Source organism: Hypanus sabinus, chromosome 30 (genome assembly GCF_030144855.1).
Source record: "Hypanus sabinus isolate sHypSab1 chromosome 30, sHypSab1.hap1, whole genome shotgun sequence".
Taxonomy (NCBI): domain Eukaryota; kingdom Metazoa; phylum Chordata; class Chondrichthyes; order Myliobatiformes; family Dasyatidae; genus Hypanus; species Hypanus sabinus.
In genome coordinates, this window is record NC_082735.1 from 10024129 (window position 1) to 10040887 (window position 16759).

At 44.3% G+C, this 16759-nt stretch overlaps 1 protein-coding gene across 4 annotated transcripts in view; it reads left to right on the plus strand.

Annotated features, from left to right (window-relative positions):
• Positions 1 to 16759, plus strand: part of map7d1a (MAP7 domain containing 1a) — a 277983-nt gene that overhangs the window by 105729 nt on the left and 155495 nt on the right. The window contains exon 1 of one of the 4 annotated variants that reach the window (XM_059954312.1): positions 1598 to 2154. The exons of the other annotated variants lie outside the window; for them this stretch is intronic. Coding sequence (XP_059810295.1) covers positions 2127 to 2154 — 28 coding nt within the window. The 5' untranslated portion in view covers positions 1598 to 2126. Of the gene's footprint in view, positions 1 to 1597; positions 2155 to 16759 lie in introns of those variants that run through there. 4 annotated transcript variants of the gene reach the window in all.

A 16759-nucleotide genomic window follows, 5' to 3' on the forward strand; every position in this document is an offset into this window, starting at 1 on the left:
TAAAGGAGGCAAGACAGCAGAACTTTGATCTGATCATCTTCTATGGTGAACCTTTATGACAGCATCTGTCCAAATTAGTGACAATCTAAAATGTAATTTTGAGTAGAGATTATCATTGATTAATGAATTAGTAACAATAATTATTTTTAAAGGAAAAATGAGTTCTGCTGCTTATTTATGTGCATTCGCTGTTTTATCATTCATGAAAGTATAGCAGAGATAGATTGAAATAAATAAAACATCTTCAAAATCCTGCTAAAAATATTCATAGTATTTTTAAAAAAGACAATAGGAAAATAACATCATATCTAAATAGTAATATAATTGTAACCATTTACTATATCACTGCCTTCAGGCTGTAACAACATCATTCGCTGCTTCATTTGGCAGTAAAGACGATCATCATGAATATTTTTATTAGGGGTGGTGTTTAAAGAACGGAAGGGTGGCACCGCATGTGCCCGCAAAATTTTCGCGTGTGCCATCTTGGGCACATGTGCCATAGGTTCACCACCCCTGTACAGGATACTTGGGTCTGTCTCTCACAGACTGCTTCCAATGACCAAAGCTCACAGGCTTCAAACGTTAGCTCTGTTCTCTCTGCACGGATGCAGATTCTAAATGTAAGCAACATTTCCTGCCTTATCACCGTCTCCACAGTTTGACAGGTACACCGTCAAGGATGCAATACATTGACTCGAGACGGTGTGTTTTTACGGGTAATTTACCCTCGAGCGCGGTACTACACCAGCCGTAGGGCCTCGACCCGAAAAGTTGACTGTACTTTTTTCATCGACGCTGCCTGACCTGCTGGGTTTCTCTAACAAGTTGAGTGTGGTGATTTGATTTCCAGCATCGGCAGGTTTTCTCTCGTTTGTGACTACAGCAATGTAACTCACCATCTGTCACACTGGGAAACGGCCTCACCATGTTTCACTTTTGAGCTGTGCTCAAACAAAAATATCAAATGCTGGGGGGGAAAAAATCAGCAGCTCTGTGGAAAGAGAAGCGGTCAGCATTTCGGAGACACAAGAGACTGCAGATGCTGGAATCTGGAACAATAAACTGCGAGAGGAACTCTGCGGGTCGACCAGCATCTGTGGGGCGGGGGAATTGTCGGGTCGAGACCCTCGATCCGTTCAGATGTTGATACCGTGTTCTTCCTGCAGATTGCTTTTTTTATTAATAGGTCAACGCGTCGGATTTTTTTTCATTTTCGGTTTTAATTTCAGATTTCACTGTACATCGGATCAAACCATATCGGGACATTTAACACATTTTGTCACATCTACGCATGTCTTTACAAACAGACGCAGAGAACATGTTTCCGTAAATTAGCAATTAATTAAAACTATTATCAGCAGACGTGGACTAGTAGACAGCGGGTTTTGCCGCATTTCCCGCTTGATTTCCATAGATAACTCTAGATTAGCAGGTGCGGCGTCGCCTAATGAAGGGCTGATCGGGGAAGGAGGCGGTGCGGATTCAGTGGCGCATACACAGAGAAAACTTCGGGGATGTGGGATAATTCTGTCATCAGGATGGAGAAGTTGTGGCTGGGACTAGAGAGAGCGCGTTGTTCTCTGCAGTCTACACTCAACAAGTTACCTTCCCTGCGGGTCTTTTGTGACACGTCCCCGTGCGAGCAAAGGGAGGAGGGCAGCGTTGTGAGCCTGCACCAACGCAGATAACCACGAGGGAAGCGGGAGGAGATAGGAATTCGCCTTGTGCAGGAATTCAGCCCGGCTGCGTCACTGGTTCATTCGACTCTCTGGCCGGGCACGAATTAAAGAGCACGGCGACGTGTTTCTTTATTCCGCCAGCGGTCCAAGTTTATTTTCCTGCCGAAGGAGCCGCGGCGGTCTGAGAGGGAGGAGGGGGTAGACGAGCGAGGAGCTGGTTGGGCTGCGGAATCTTTTGTCATCCCAGTTTTTTTTTGCCTGGCGGGGGGCGGGGTGTGGGAAGAACTGGAGCCCGTGGACCGTCGGTGCGAGCGCCGGAACGAGCAAAGAACCCCTTGTGGTTCGCTTTTTTTAAAAATCCGGGAGATTGGAGGGGGTTAGGCATGAGCCCGGGAGCGGGAGGATCGCGGACTGTGTGAACGCACGCCAGCCGGTCGGCACGACATGGAGAGCCAACAAGTCCCGTCGCAGCGTAAGTTCGGCATCAGCCTGGGTCAACGCGGTGGGATCCGTGCTCCGCGCCGCTCCACTCGGCCCCCGCTCGGGGGTTCTGACCGGGAGCTGGCCACCGAGGGGTTATCCGGTGGTGGGAAGCCTGAGATGGGCTGACTTTACCTCGCATCTTGCCCTTCCCTCTTTCTCTCCTTTACCCCCTTTCTTCACTCTCCTCTTTCCCCAACGCCGATGGACATGTATACTGTGGAAATTACTACAGTTAGGGTGTGAATCTACCCTGAGTATGGGAAAGGATAGGAATGCGGCTGGAAGGTTGATCACTTCTATTGCCCAGTCGCCTGTCCCTGTCCCTGTCCCGTTACGGCCTCGGCCGCTGCCCCGCCCTCTCGTCTCGTTAAACTTCTCGGTCATTGCATCGGAATTCAGCGGGCGTTCATTCAGAGTGAGGCAACAGCCCCCACCCGCCTGGCCTGGCGGAATGAAGGGGAGGCGAGTTAATCCCCGGCCTCGCCACAATGAGAGGCCGATGTGGCGTTGCGAGGCCACAGCCCGGAGCCCTCCTGGGTCACAGCTGCCGGCCAGACACCGCCGTGACCGCGTAAAACGTATCTAGAACTTCAACGCGCTCTGCCGGACCCCGTGCCTCTCGATGAAAGCCTCCCTGCACGTGTAAGAGCAGCCGGGCGTTGATCTCCCGCAGAACCCTGGGGCGCAAACCTACCAACCAAAATTAACTACCGCCCCTTCTCACGTTACCCTCCTCCACAGCCTTTATTATTGTCTCCACACCCTGCTCTGTCCCCGCCATCCCACCCGCTAACAGATCCCATTCTCAGGAACTCCAGCCCCAGTAGCCCTCTGACCTCGACGTCGTTCTTCTCCGCAGTCCCCAGCCTTTCATTTCTCCATGTCTGTTTTTTTCCTCCCCATCTTCCTCTCTCCTATATCTCCATTCTCTCTTGCCCCTATCCCCCCCCTTTCTCTTGCCCATAGACCCTCCCCTCTGTTCCCTTTTGTCTCTGTTTCTTCTTCCCTCCCCCCTTAGTGGTTAGGCTCTTCTTCCCCCCCTCCCTCAAAACAATTCTTCCCCCCTCACTCTCCCTGCTTAGACTTCCTTTTGCTTTTCACACTCCTCACTCCCGGTATCTTTAATGAAAATGCCTTTGTTACTCTGGGTGTGGGGTGTGGTGGGACAAGGACTTTAAACAAGTTTCTGTGAACCTTGTTTTACTGTATCATTACATGCACAGTGTGAGCAGAATGTTAAGTTCATGCTTGTAGTTATGTATGAGCTGAAGGTCATCCAAACACTATGGGATGTACAGGTGTTCTGCATGAGCCTGCAGACAGCTATTAGGGATCAACATCTCCACTTCGCCCACTGGGAATTGACTATGTTGTCAAATCATGAAGGATTTGGGGAGTAGTTTCTAAAGCATTAAAATGGTTGAAAAAGTATCTAGTGCTTTAGTGCATTAATACAGGGTTGCTGGTCTTTGGAGGGCCTATTATTTTGATTTTGTGACCTCTTAAAGCTCTGAGCTTTTCTAACTAATGAAGTGTTTTCCAAGTATATCTGAAATGCTGGAGATCCAGAAAGCTACCTGTACATCAGATCATTGAAATAACAGCATAGTCTTTGTCAGATAATCTCTCCCAGCAGTGTAGAGTGAAGCTGGCCAGGCCTCCCTGTTCTTCTGGTATTGCTGTGGAAATATCTTGTGTTCGAGTGGGTGGATGAGCAGGGTTTAATGGTTCACCTGAAGGGTGGCCCCTTTACCAGTGCTGCCTTCTTACTCAGAGTTGAATTTGTTACCCTGCACCCATGACTGATGTTAATTGAGTGACTACTCATGATGACTTTCCAATGCAATTGTATTGTCCACGCAGCATCACCTGTCCCTCCAGCCTAGTCATTTGAACTGGGGCTTACCACGGTGTTTAATTAATCCTTTTGACCTCCATACTTGGTCCATTAAATATTACCATCTACTTTAATGTGTTGACACCTTAGGAAAGGGATGGCCCTCCTTTGTACATAGATAAGTACATGGAAAGGAAGGGTTTAGAGGAGTATCAGCCAAATGAGACTTGCTGAGGTTGGGGTCTGGTTTGATGTGGATGAAATCAGCCAAATGGCCCATTTCATTGCTGTACGACTCATTCTATGACATTAAAATGCACAGAATAACTGCAAGATGTGCGTTGAGTCCACTGGCTCTGGTGGATGATGATAATGGGCAAGCTGAGGTGAAATCCATACTTGTGCTACTCTGATTGCAGTGTCTGACCTTGGACAGTCACGAAGACCTGTCTGATGTCTTTTATTGGAATAGAGGTGTACAGACTGTTGCCTTTACAGTAATCCTTGATTTACTTAAATACTTAAATTACTCACATTCCTTAAATCTACAAAGTCTTTGAATTTGTAGTCTTACTAACTTTTTCAGTCTTTTTGTTTGGATTCATTTGCATAATAAAATCTCATCTGATCATGGTCACTAATATATTGCCTCAAAACTCATCTATGGTACCTTGTCCTTCTCCATAGCCTTTGGCCCTTTTAACTAAACTAGCATCTTTCCTTTGTCACTCAGCCTGTAGAACAACCACATTGTTGGCAAAGTTCCAGCCACAATGTCTTCTTGCCATTAATACTCCTGGTCATAATAAATCAGTCCCAATACCTTTTTCAGGTTTATTATCAGCAGCAAATGTAATAAAATTTGTTGTTTTGTGACCTCAGTACAGTGCAAAGCATGAAAATTAGTATGGTACGGCAACTAACGAATGCACAGCGGAATAATGACATAGACTGTCCAGAAATCTGATGGCGGAAGGGAAGAAGCTGTTCCTAAAATGTTGAGTGTGGGTCTTCAAGCTCCTGTACCCCCTCCCCAGTGGTGGTAATGAGAAGAGGGTATGTCCTGGATGGTGTGGGTCTCTAATGATGGATCCTGCCCCCTTAAGGCATAGCCTCTTGGAAAAAGTCGTTAAAGGCGGGGAGGATTGTGCCCACGATGGAGCTGGCTGAGTATAAAATTCTGTGTAGCCTCTTCTGGTCCTGCGCATTGGATCAGGCAGTGTTGCAATCAGATTGTATTCACAAACTGCTCCTTGGCAACATTATTGAAACCAGAGCATCAGTTTCCAAGTTAGTGCTGGTGGTAATCAGCTTCATCTCCATGCTGCCTCTGGCCTCCCTTCCACCGCCTGGCTTCTGCTCAGGGCTGCAGTCCAAAATGTCAACTGTTTATTCCCATCCATAGACGCTGTTTGACTTGCTGAGTTCCTCCAATGTTTTGTGCATGTTTACAGCATCTGCAGAATCTCTTGTGTTTATGATGTTGCCTCTAAACTGCCAGGTTGCATGACCACAGCCAGCTCTGACATTCTTCACCTGATGAGCAAAGATAGGTAATAAATGGATTGTTCTTGGGTTAGCAGGCTGTGTCTGCTAGGGTGTCACAGGCATCAGCAGCTTGTTCCCACCCTCATCACAGATTTGGCTGAAGGGGTTAAATGTCATATTGCCAAGATTGCTAATAAAGCTAAACTAGTTAAGACCGAATACAATGTAAAGAAGGCTTCAGAATGCCATGGACAGATTGAGGGAACAGAAGAGAACATGACAGATGGAAGACTGTAGAAAAATGTTAGCTTCTTTGGTACTCAAATCATCAACATGGAGAATTTGTTATATAGAGAAAAACTGAGTGGTGGTGTTCGAAAGGATCTGAGTGTATTTGTACATGGGTCATTGAAGGCCAACAGATGGAATTTCAATCATTGGGTTTTGGATGTGGGAGTAAAGATGACTTGTTGCAATTAAACCTTCCTGAGACTATCCCTGAACTACTGTGTACAGTCTTGGCCTTGTCACTGTAAAGGATCTACTTGACATGGAGGGAGTGCAGTGAGGATTCACCAGATGGGTTCCAGCCATGGTGACTTTGTGATGTGGAGGTATTGAGTCAACTGTGAGTTGTTAGAATAAGAGAAAATCTTGTTGAAACTTAGAAAATTCTGAAATTGTTGGACAGGCTGTACATAAGGAAGAAATTTCTGCAGCTCAGGAAGTAAAGTTTCAGAAGAAGGGGCAGGCTGTTGAGGACTAAAATGAGGAGAAATCTTTTCATTGAGAGGGTAGTGAGTCTTTGAAATTCTTTTGACCTAGAATTCTGTTGTGGCTCCCTCATTGACTGTTTAAAACAGAGATTGATGTATTTTGGAATATTGAGGGTTCTGGTATAAGGCAGTAAAATGTCTCTGAGGCAGAATATGGCCAGGACTGCTCTTGGGGCCTGATAGTCCACTTCCTGTTCTTATTCCTTATCTCCTTGCCCTTCAAAGACTTTGAAGACTACCTGCTTAACAGAATGTTTAGCCATCTTCCCCAATATTTCCTCTTGTTTCTCAAACAAATTTTATTCTCCTGTGGTCTTGTTAAATGTTTTCAATGTAGGAAATAGGAGCAGGAGATTGTGATTAGTTGGAGCCTGTTCTGCAATCATTGGTACCTGTCAGCTTCAGAGTGATTGATTAACCTTCTTCCCTTTATTCCATGGTCCACTCTCCTGTCAGATAGCTCCTTCTGCAGCCCTTTATCTCTTTCATTAATCATTTCCCAGCTTCTCGCATCTTATCCCCTCACCTGATCTCTCCTATCATCTCAAACAAGAGAAATTCTGCAGATGCTGGAAATCCAAGGCAACACACAAAATGCTGGAGGGACTCAGCAGGCCAGGCAGCATCTTTGGAAAAAAGTAAACAGTCGACGTTTCAGGCCGAGATCCTTCATCAGGTGCCTGATGAAGGGTCACTTATCGTCTGCCAGCTTGTACTCCTTCACCTCCCCCACCACGTTATTTGGGCTTCTGTCCCCTCCTTTCTAGTCCTAATGAAGCATCTTGTCCTGAAATGTTAACCGTTTATTTCCTCTGCTACTTGACCTGGTGAGCTTCTCCAGTGTTTTGTGTGTGTGGATTGATTTAATCCTTCGATTTGCCTTCTGTCTGAAAACTATATCTGTTTCTGGTCAATATATCACAATTCCACACATTCTTCTTGATCAGACTTCCTTGTGGGACGTTCTGAAAACCCGAATACATTATATCTACTGGTCTTCCTTTATCTGTACTGTGAGTCATATCTTGAAAGCGCTCCAGCAGTCAAACATATTTTTCTCTTCATAAATATATGTTCAGTCCTATTCTCTTCAAGACATTCTGTTATTACATTGTATTCCAGCACTTGCCTTATGACTGTTGCTTGATAACATTGGTAGTTCCTGGCTTTCTCTCTCCCTCCTTAAATAGTGGAGATACACTTTCTACCCTCCAATCATCCGGTACAAATCCAGAATCTACAGAGTTTTGGAAAATGATAACTAGATTCTGCTACCTCTGAAGATGTCTTTTTTTAAAACCCTGTAGATATTTGGATGCTTGGGATATACTAGTTTTTACGCTCACCAGTTTCCTCAGTTCTTTGTTCTTATCAGATCCAGAATTCTCCAAATATAAATATATATAGCAGATTTTGTGAATCTTCCGTGAATGGCAGTCCCTCTGCCATCTCCTTACTTCCTATAAATAATCATCTCCTTTCTGTCTGCAAGGAGCACCCACTTGTCCTTGCTGGTCTTTTCCTTTTTAATGTTTGTATAGACTGTGTACCCCTCACCTGAAATGTCAAAATCCGAATATGTTTTGAGTGCTGACGTGATGCCACAGTTGGAAGATTGAAGATTCCACAAGACACTGGGAGGGTTCTCGGCTGATGTGCTGGTTTCTGTGCACCACAGATAATGCTGAGAAATGACCTTGTATGTAATGAACAGAAGTTAATGAAAAATAGGAAAGCACTGCAGAAAGCAATAAATGAAGGTGTTTATTGTGTATCGTCAGTGTCGGAGTGAACATATGCCACTTAACGGCATGTTGATCATGAAACAAGCAATTACCTATCACGACGAACTGAACATTGAAGGTAGCTGTGAAAATTCAGCAGGCTGGTTGCAGAAATTTAAGAAAAGCCATTGCATTACATTTTTAAAGCGATGACAATCTATCACCAGAATAAGTCTACGATGCTGATTATGTAAGGTACAAAAACAAAGTCTACTTTTTTTTTAAAAAAAAGTAAAATACAAATAGTGTGCTGTAACCTTTTAATTAAAATGTGGCATTGTAGGTGGAGACAGAAAGCCTGCTGTTGTTTGTTGTACAACAGCTAATTCAGGTATTCACCCGATGCTACTTTAGTTACTCTGAACACACTATATTAATACTATGTAATAATTTCTGTTGAGCACATGTGATGATCAAGTGTAAAGCAGAATGCTTAATGGTAGCACATAAATTCAGAGTTGGAAATGATGGCGATCCCAAGCTATCTGATTATATATTCCAAAATCCAATACACTTCTGGCCTGAGGTATTTTAGATAAGGGGGTACTTGACCTGTATCACTGTATTAAAGTTTTTGTAGTCCAGCCTGCTCTTATATTCCATCTTGTCCTTTTTTTTAATATCTTGGTCCTCTTTTTCCTGAATTCTTGGGATGCTTTGCTCCATTCAAAGTTCGGGTTCAAAGTACATTTATTATCCAGCCACGTATCTAGTCTACAACTTTGAGATTGGTCTTCTTGCAGGCACCCACACACAACAAATAAACACCACAGAACCTGTTTAAAGAACCCCCCCCCCCCCCCCCCCAAGCAACAAAGCCATCAGACATGCCCGGGGGGGAAGAACTAGTCATGCAAACAGCAAAAGGAGAACAAATAACACACAAAATGTTAAACATCAGACAGCAGAATTCCCAGAAAGTGAGACCACAGCTGTGAGCTGCTGAGGTGAGGTACAGCCAGACCAGGAGCTGATTGATGGCAGTGGCCACTCAACTGACTGACATGGACTCAAAGGCTTCAGACTACAGCCGCAGATCCAGTTCCACGCTGAACCGCCTTGATCAATTCATGCAAATAGTAAAATGAAAGCATCAAATCGCAGTCATGAGCTGCCAAGGCGATCGAAACTTGGTGCCTGGGACCCAAGACTCCTGTGCCTTCTGGCAGTAGCAAGAGGGAAATGGATCAAGTGTAGGCAGACAACAGTGAACACATTCATTTTCTGCTCTCGCCCCCTCCGATTTTAATCTTGCTCGATCCTTTAATTGGCACGGAATAAAGGAGCCAACCACAGGTTTGTATTCTGCCATTAGGAATCGATGCAGCATACGCCCCTCTCGACAGCAGGAGGTCACAGCAGTGCCAGATCATTCAGTCAGCCCACAAACACATTCTTAAGAGGGAAGTTACAGGCTGCAATTGATCCCTGTTCAGAAGCAGTAGAGGAGTAGCCTGCAATTTTGTAAGATGTCACTGTTGGTTACACAGGGCAACAAATTGTTTTGAAAGTGTTATGCTTCCTCAGAAATGTTTTTTGTTTTGTTAGGCCGCTTGATGCTGAATACAAATAGAATTTCGGACAACTTGTATCACATAGGAATTTGGAGAAACAGGAAATTAACTTTTATTGAATATAATGCCTTCAGTTGCATGACAATGCTGACACTTAGCAATAGTTCAGCAAAACATTTTTAGCTTAGTTAATTTTCACTTGTATTCAGCATCTGAGGCTTCTGGCTTAATAATTAGTCAGCATTGATGGATTCCGGTTGCCCTGATACCATTTCTCCATGATCACAATGTTCTGGTGAAACCTTTCACCATACTTGTCACTGACAGCGACAAGGTTTGTAGGGAAGAAGACTAAATGGGAATGAGTCTTTAGTGACATGTTGCTCTTCATTGTTTTGTGTGCTTGAAGCATGTTGTCAACCTGCCACACGTAGTTTGGTGCTCTGTAGTTGATAAGAAAATTTTCAACAAGATCCTTGAATGTCTTCCATGTGATTTTCTATGGTCCCACTGGAAGTTCTTTGAACTACTTGTCATTGATGACCTTTTTGGTTTGTGGACCAACAATAATACTTTACTCACTATTGGCAGTTGTTATTTGGACTTGAATTATGAACTGAAATAACAAATATAGGTGAACATTTTTGAAAAACAGTGCATGATAAGGACATTTCAGGATGATTTTCATGATCAGCAGCCCAAAATCCACAAGATACACACAAATTATTCAGGAAGTAAAATCTTTGTTGCCCAGTGTCACTGGTGCCATCTTGCTATAGGTCATTAAAGCATCTGCCTAAATATATCGATGCTAATATTGAATTCACAAATGCAATCTAGAATTTTTGCTGGACTGGCAAGCGTACAGCGGATGACCTAAGATCTCACAGTAGCAACCAATTAGCTGTGTCCCATTTCGACATCCCATAGCTGGACTCTTGTTGGTCCCATAGTGGATCTGATTAGATGCACAAGGTGTGAAGTTGAGATGGGTGGTTAGTGTGAGTGAAGTGATGTACAGTAGTTCTTCAAATGAATCATAGTCAAAGGGCAAACTGTAAGTGCCTGTCTGTGAATTGGTTGGATCCTAGTGGAATCACCCCATCAGTACCAAGCTGAGTGATAATGTACCATCTACTTAACATTTTCTGAAGCCTGTCTGATAATACATTGCTGTCAAATGACAGAAACTAGCAAAACTCTGGATCCAATATCTTAATTAGCACCATGTTCTACTCACTCATCACCTATTATTGGTCTACACTGGTTTGTAAACCAACTTCTAAATCTTAAAATTCTCACCCTTGTTATCCAATCCCTCTGTGGTCACTCTATCATATCTGTACTCTCCTGCAGTCTGCAATCCTCTGATAGCAACGGCCTTTTATGGGTTTTGAGTTTCAATTGGACATCTCCACCCAAAACTCAACACTCCCTTTTAGTCTCTGTGCTCCTGTTTGATTTCTTAAAACTTCCTACTTTTGAGTTTTTGGTTGCCTGGCCTAAAATTACCTCCATTTAAACTGTGGTCTTGTGCAAATCCTGTGAGGGAATAAGGAAATGTAAATTGCTGATAAGGAATTCTAGGTTGATGAATCCTTATCAAATCAAAATATTCTCTAACCTTACATTAAACCATATGTAATGATGTTGAAATAGTGGAGCTAATTGATAATGTGAGTAAAATAGCATCTTGCAATCAAAGTAATTACAGAATTTACTACTTCCCAGTCATGGTAATATACAGCGAGAGTGGCAGATATATTTTATCCAGAGTGGTTGATCTTCTGCTTTCAGCCACCCAATGCTCCAAGTGGCTCATTGATAACATTCAAAGATCTCCCAATGAATGTTCAAAGCAAAACAATCTTTTTTTTGGTGATGTTTCGCCATTGGGATCCTACACTCAGGGGCCACTTTAGTGAGTACCTCCTGTACTGAATAAATTGGCCACTGAGTGTATGTTCATGGTCTTCTGCAGCTATGGCCCATACACTTCAAGGTTTGACTTGTGCATTTGGAGATGCTCTTAACCCTGCTGTTGTGATGTGTTGTTATTTGAGTTACTGTTGCCTTCCAAAAGTCCGACCATTCTCTGATCTCTCCCATTAACAAGGCATTTTCAACCATAGATCTGCAATTGACTGGATGCTTTTGTTTATTTTATTGTTCTCTGCAAACTCTAGGGACCGTTGTGCGTGAAAACATCAGCACATCAGCAGTTTCTGAGATACTCATACCGCCCCATTTGGCACCAACCATGGTCCCACTGGCAAAGTCACTTAGATCACAGTTCTTCCCCATTCTGGTGTTTGCTCTAAACAATAACTGAATTTCTTGGCAGTGACTGCATACTTTTATGCAATGAGTTGCTGTCACATAATTAGCTGATTATATATTTATATTAATGAGCTGATTAGAGGTTTACTTAATAAAATTGCCACTGAATGTAAAATTTTACCACCTTCCCCACACCTCAACCTATCTCCCCTTACCTTCCCTGACCTGCACACCTCCTTGTCTTCCTTCACATTCCCTTGTTTCATTGTCCTCCTTTCCTTCCTTCCCCTCTCCATTTCTCTTGGCTCATTCTTCCTCTGCATCCTCTTTCCTGTAAGAGAGAGTCAGAGGAGAATGGGGGGAGTGAAATTATTGAATGGATGTTCTTTGGCGAGGGCAGGATGTGAGCTTGTGCCTGGTGCACTGCGAGCTTCCTGGTGAGGTGGAACTCGCATCCTGTCGGCCTGTGCAATGTAGCTTATCCACAGTTGAGAGAGTTTGCATTTGACAGTGGAAGTAAGCCGCTGTGTTATCAAAACAGTGAGAGTGAGCAGGAGGTGAAAGTCCACCTCCCCAAGATTTTTGTAGAGAGTGTGGGAGGTAGTCTTAACTGAGTGTTACTCTGCCGCATTGCTGACACCCACCTGCACTGCATCAGCTTATTCTCCCTGTCCTATTCCACCGTTGTCTTCGGATTAAGCTCAGTGCTTCGCTGAAGGATCACATCATAAAGCTACCCACTTTGATGGATGTTTAATGATATGTGTTGCCCAAACTTAGCACTGCAAGTTCCTTCTCTGTGAGGTTTTATAACATCTTATTGCTCCTATGGGAATTCTCTCTCTAGTAATTTTAACCACGTCACTGCATACTGCTGAACAACGCAGGAAAATGTATCACCAGTTTCACTGCAGATAGATCATCCCCCTAGAGTGTGGCGGTGCTATATAATCGCATACAGAACTGAACGAGGTCGCTTTGGCTGTTATGTCTGTATCAGTTCTTCTGTCTCAGAAGAGGTCACCGTGCTCCAGTTCCCTCCTGTGGCCCTGCGAAGTTTTCCTCAATGGGTGTGAAGTTATTATTGAATATGTTTCCTAATGTCTTTCTTGTTTTATCAAGACTGTAATCATCTTGAGCAACACAACCCAAAATGCTGGCGAAACTCAGCAGGTCAGGCAGCATCTATGGAAGGGGATAAGCAGTAAAGTTTCAGGCCAAGACCCTTCATCAGGTTCCTCCAGCATTTTGTGTGTTGCTCTAGAATCCAGCATCTGTAGAATCCCTTGTGTTTGTAGTCATCTAGGTATTCATGCAGCAAAGCAGTAATTTGTATTTATGTAGCACCTTAATTCCTCCATGCACCTTGTTTGGTGCATTGGGAAGTGGCAACCTTGCTGTTTCTTTAGCTTTTGTCTGTTTTACAAGACCGAGTTGCTAGCTCAACACTCACAGATGGAAAGCGTGCAAGGAGCTGGCTGGATTCGAACCCGAGACCTCTTGTTCTGAAGTCAGGGTGAGGATACCACAACAGCATCGGCACAAACAAGCACCTTAGTTGGAGTAACTCAATGACGGTGCCCAGCAATGCAGCAAGTAGACCTGCACCCTCAAAGATCTGGTGATCTGCATTCACTCCTGATGTGCAGAACAGTCTGTGTGGAGTTTGCACGTTGTCCCTGTGGGAACTCCTGTTTTCTCTTTCATCACTGAGACATGAGTTGGTTGTACACAGTTAGTTCTGTCTGAAGGCAGTCAATGGGAATGTGGGGAGAATCAAGTAGGGAACCATTCCTTCAGGGGGTGGACATGGATTTGGGCCTCCAGTGGAACAAAATGTACAGATGTTTTCAGTCCAAGTTTCTTCTGCTAGTATTTGATAGTCACATGATAGGAGTCATTGTTTAGTAATGTCACAGAACCAAGTATGAAACAGCATTGAGCAAACTTTGGCCTGATCTCTCAGTCCCAGTCTTTATTATATTCCCTGGGCAGGGTTGATGGGAGCCATCTGCCAGTTTAGTCTGTTAGGATGCTTTAGAAGAACCAAAAGTTGTCTTTTGGCTGTTCGGATCCAAAACCCTCTAATCCCCAACATAAACACGAGATTCTACAGATGCTGGAGCACATACAACATTGATTTCTCCAACTTCTGTTGGTTTCTTCTCCCCTTCCTTTTTCATTACAGTTCTCCATTCTGGCTCCCCTCTTGCCCCTTCTCTTTACTTCTGCCTGTCACCTCCCTCTGGTACTCCCCTTTCTTCCCACTCTCCGGTTGTATCAGATTCCTCTTTAGTCCTTTACCTTCTCCATCCATCACTTCAGCTCCCCACCCCCACCTCACCTGGTCTCACCTCTCACCTGCTTCTACACCTTCTCCACACCCCACTACTGTATACTGACCTTCTCCCCCCTTCCTTTCCAGTCCTGATGAAGGGTCTTGCCCCGAAATGTCTACTGATGATTCTCCTTCATAGATGGCTGACCTGCTGAGTTCCTCCAACATTGTGACTGTTACCCTCTAATCCCCTCTGCCTCCCTGGTGCTTAAACCAAACCCTGAGCTATTTCTGCCCTAATATTTCCTCCTTTAAGTTATGACATTTGTCCCATAAATTGGTCCATGAAGTGCCTGATGTTATTTTGTTCTGATGAGTGCATTGTACAAATGCCAATAGTTGTTGGTTCTGATGGCTGGAATCTGTCTCCGTAACCCATGGTCAGAAATGGAACAAGGGCAGTGATTCTGAAGGGGGGGGGGGGGCTCAGTTTTTGGGAGGGACCTTCTCACATACTCTTTGCACGTAAAGCAAAGATAAGATGCAGTGTTTAGTTTTGGTTAAAATCATCATTTTGATGCCTGTAGCCTTTACTATCTTGTCAATATTAATATAATGTTTTAAACAGAGTCACAGTGTCCATTTTGATCAGTGACAAAATTGGAACTGCTGAAAATACATAGCAGGTTGGGTAGCATGCGTGAAGAGAGAAACAAGATTTGAAGCAAGTGAGCCTAATAATTCTGTTGCCTTCTCCACAGATGCTGCCTGACTTGCTGAATATGTGCAATGTTGTTTTTGCTTTTATCTCAGATTTCCATATAAAGAATAACTGTTCCATGCAATTTGAGAAGTATTGAGATGCAAGGTAGAGCGTTAGGCTTTGATTAGTCACTGACTTAAGTTTCCCAATTTCATTAACCTCTCAGATCAATATGTTATAAACTTAATGTTGCTTTCAGAAAGTTTACAGTTGTGAATTGATTCAGATCTGTAGCTAGTACAAACCACACTCTACATCATGCACACAGTTCTGCTAATGGGTGGCACAGTAGTGTGACATTCAACAGCACCAGCGATTGCCGGTCGGGGTTCAATTTCCAATGCTGCCTGTAAGGAGTTTGTACGTTCTCCCCATGACCCCAAGTGTTTCCTCCAGGTGTTCCAGTTTCCTCCCACGTTCCAAAAAGATGTGCAGTTAGGGTTAGTGAGCTGTGGGCATGCTACATTGGTGCTGGAAGTTTGATGACTCTCGCAGGCTGCCCAGTGCAATCTTTGCAGATTTGAATTGATGCAAATGACACATCTGTCTATAAAGGTTTCAATGTTTTGATGTAGATGTGACAGTATTTAAATATTTTAAAATGGTAACCAGTGGGATAGGGATTATCAGTGAGAGGAGCTCACCCAGCCCACCCCTTTTTACATAGAACATAGAAATTTACAGCACATTACAGGCCCTTCGGCCCACAATGTTGTGCCGACCATGTAACCTACTCTAGAAGCTGCCTGGAATTTCCTTAGTGCATAGCCCCCTGTTTTTCTAAGCTCCGTCTACCTACCTAAGAGGCTCTTAAAAGACTATTGTATCTGCTTCCACCACTGCTGCCAGCAGTTCACCCACCACTCTCTGTGCGGAAAAACTTACCCCTGACATCCCCTCTGTACCTATTTCCAAGCACCTTAAAACTATTATGCCCCCTCGTGTTAGCCATTTCAGCCCTGGGAAAAAGCCTCTGGCTATCCACACAATCAATGCCTCTCATCATCTTATACACCTCGATCAGGTCACCTCTCATCCTCTGCCACTCCAGGGAGAAAAGGCCGAGTTCACTCAACCTGTTCTCATAAGGTACACCCTCCAGTCCAGCAGAGACAAGCTCTTGCACGGTAGGAGAGTTGTGACCAATTTAGGGGAATTGAAGTTGTGATGACTGTTGGAAGCACTTGCTGATACGTTGGAAGTCCATGCAGAACTGTGAGGAAATCAGACTGGGCTGCCCTCCCCCATTGGCAGCTGGGATCGCAGCTGCCAAGGTCTTGGGCAGTGAGCTGAACAGTTGAAGGTCAGTGACTGTGACAGCTGATGAACTCAAAAAGGTAGACCGATTGTGATAACGTGGGCAAATCTCGTTGGAGTCAGACAGCCGATGGCTGCACCTGGACTGGCTCTTAGCTCCACTCTGCTCTGTTCAGGGCAGCAGATTCCCTTCCTCATTGTGGTACAAGGCTTGTTGCAACAACAGACAGCAGTTTGAGGTTTGTGGACGATGTCTGGACGCAGCACTGCGAGCAACACTTGGGTGGGTGCCAGTCTGTCATGGAGTACAGTGAAAATGAGCAGTGTGTATTTGTATAGTACCAGATCACGTAGTTGGCATGTGCAGGGCCTCCATTTTAAAGCACTGGATTGCAAGCATTTCACTACAGAACAGTTTATCACTGGAGTGGAGATGGAGTAGGGTTGGCACTGCATATCACACAGTTCTGTCACCGTGTACGGATGGTGGCGGTCTCTGTATCGCATTAATGAGGTAACAGATTTGGAACGTGAAACAGAAGGTACATTGCAGTACAGGCCCTTCGGCCCACAACTTTGCGCAGACCTTTTAATCTACTCTAAGATTAATCTTCTGA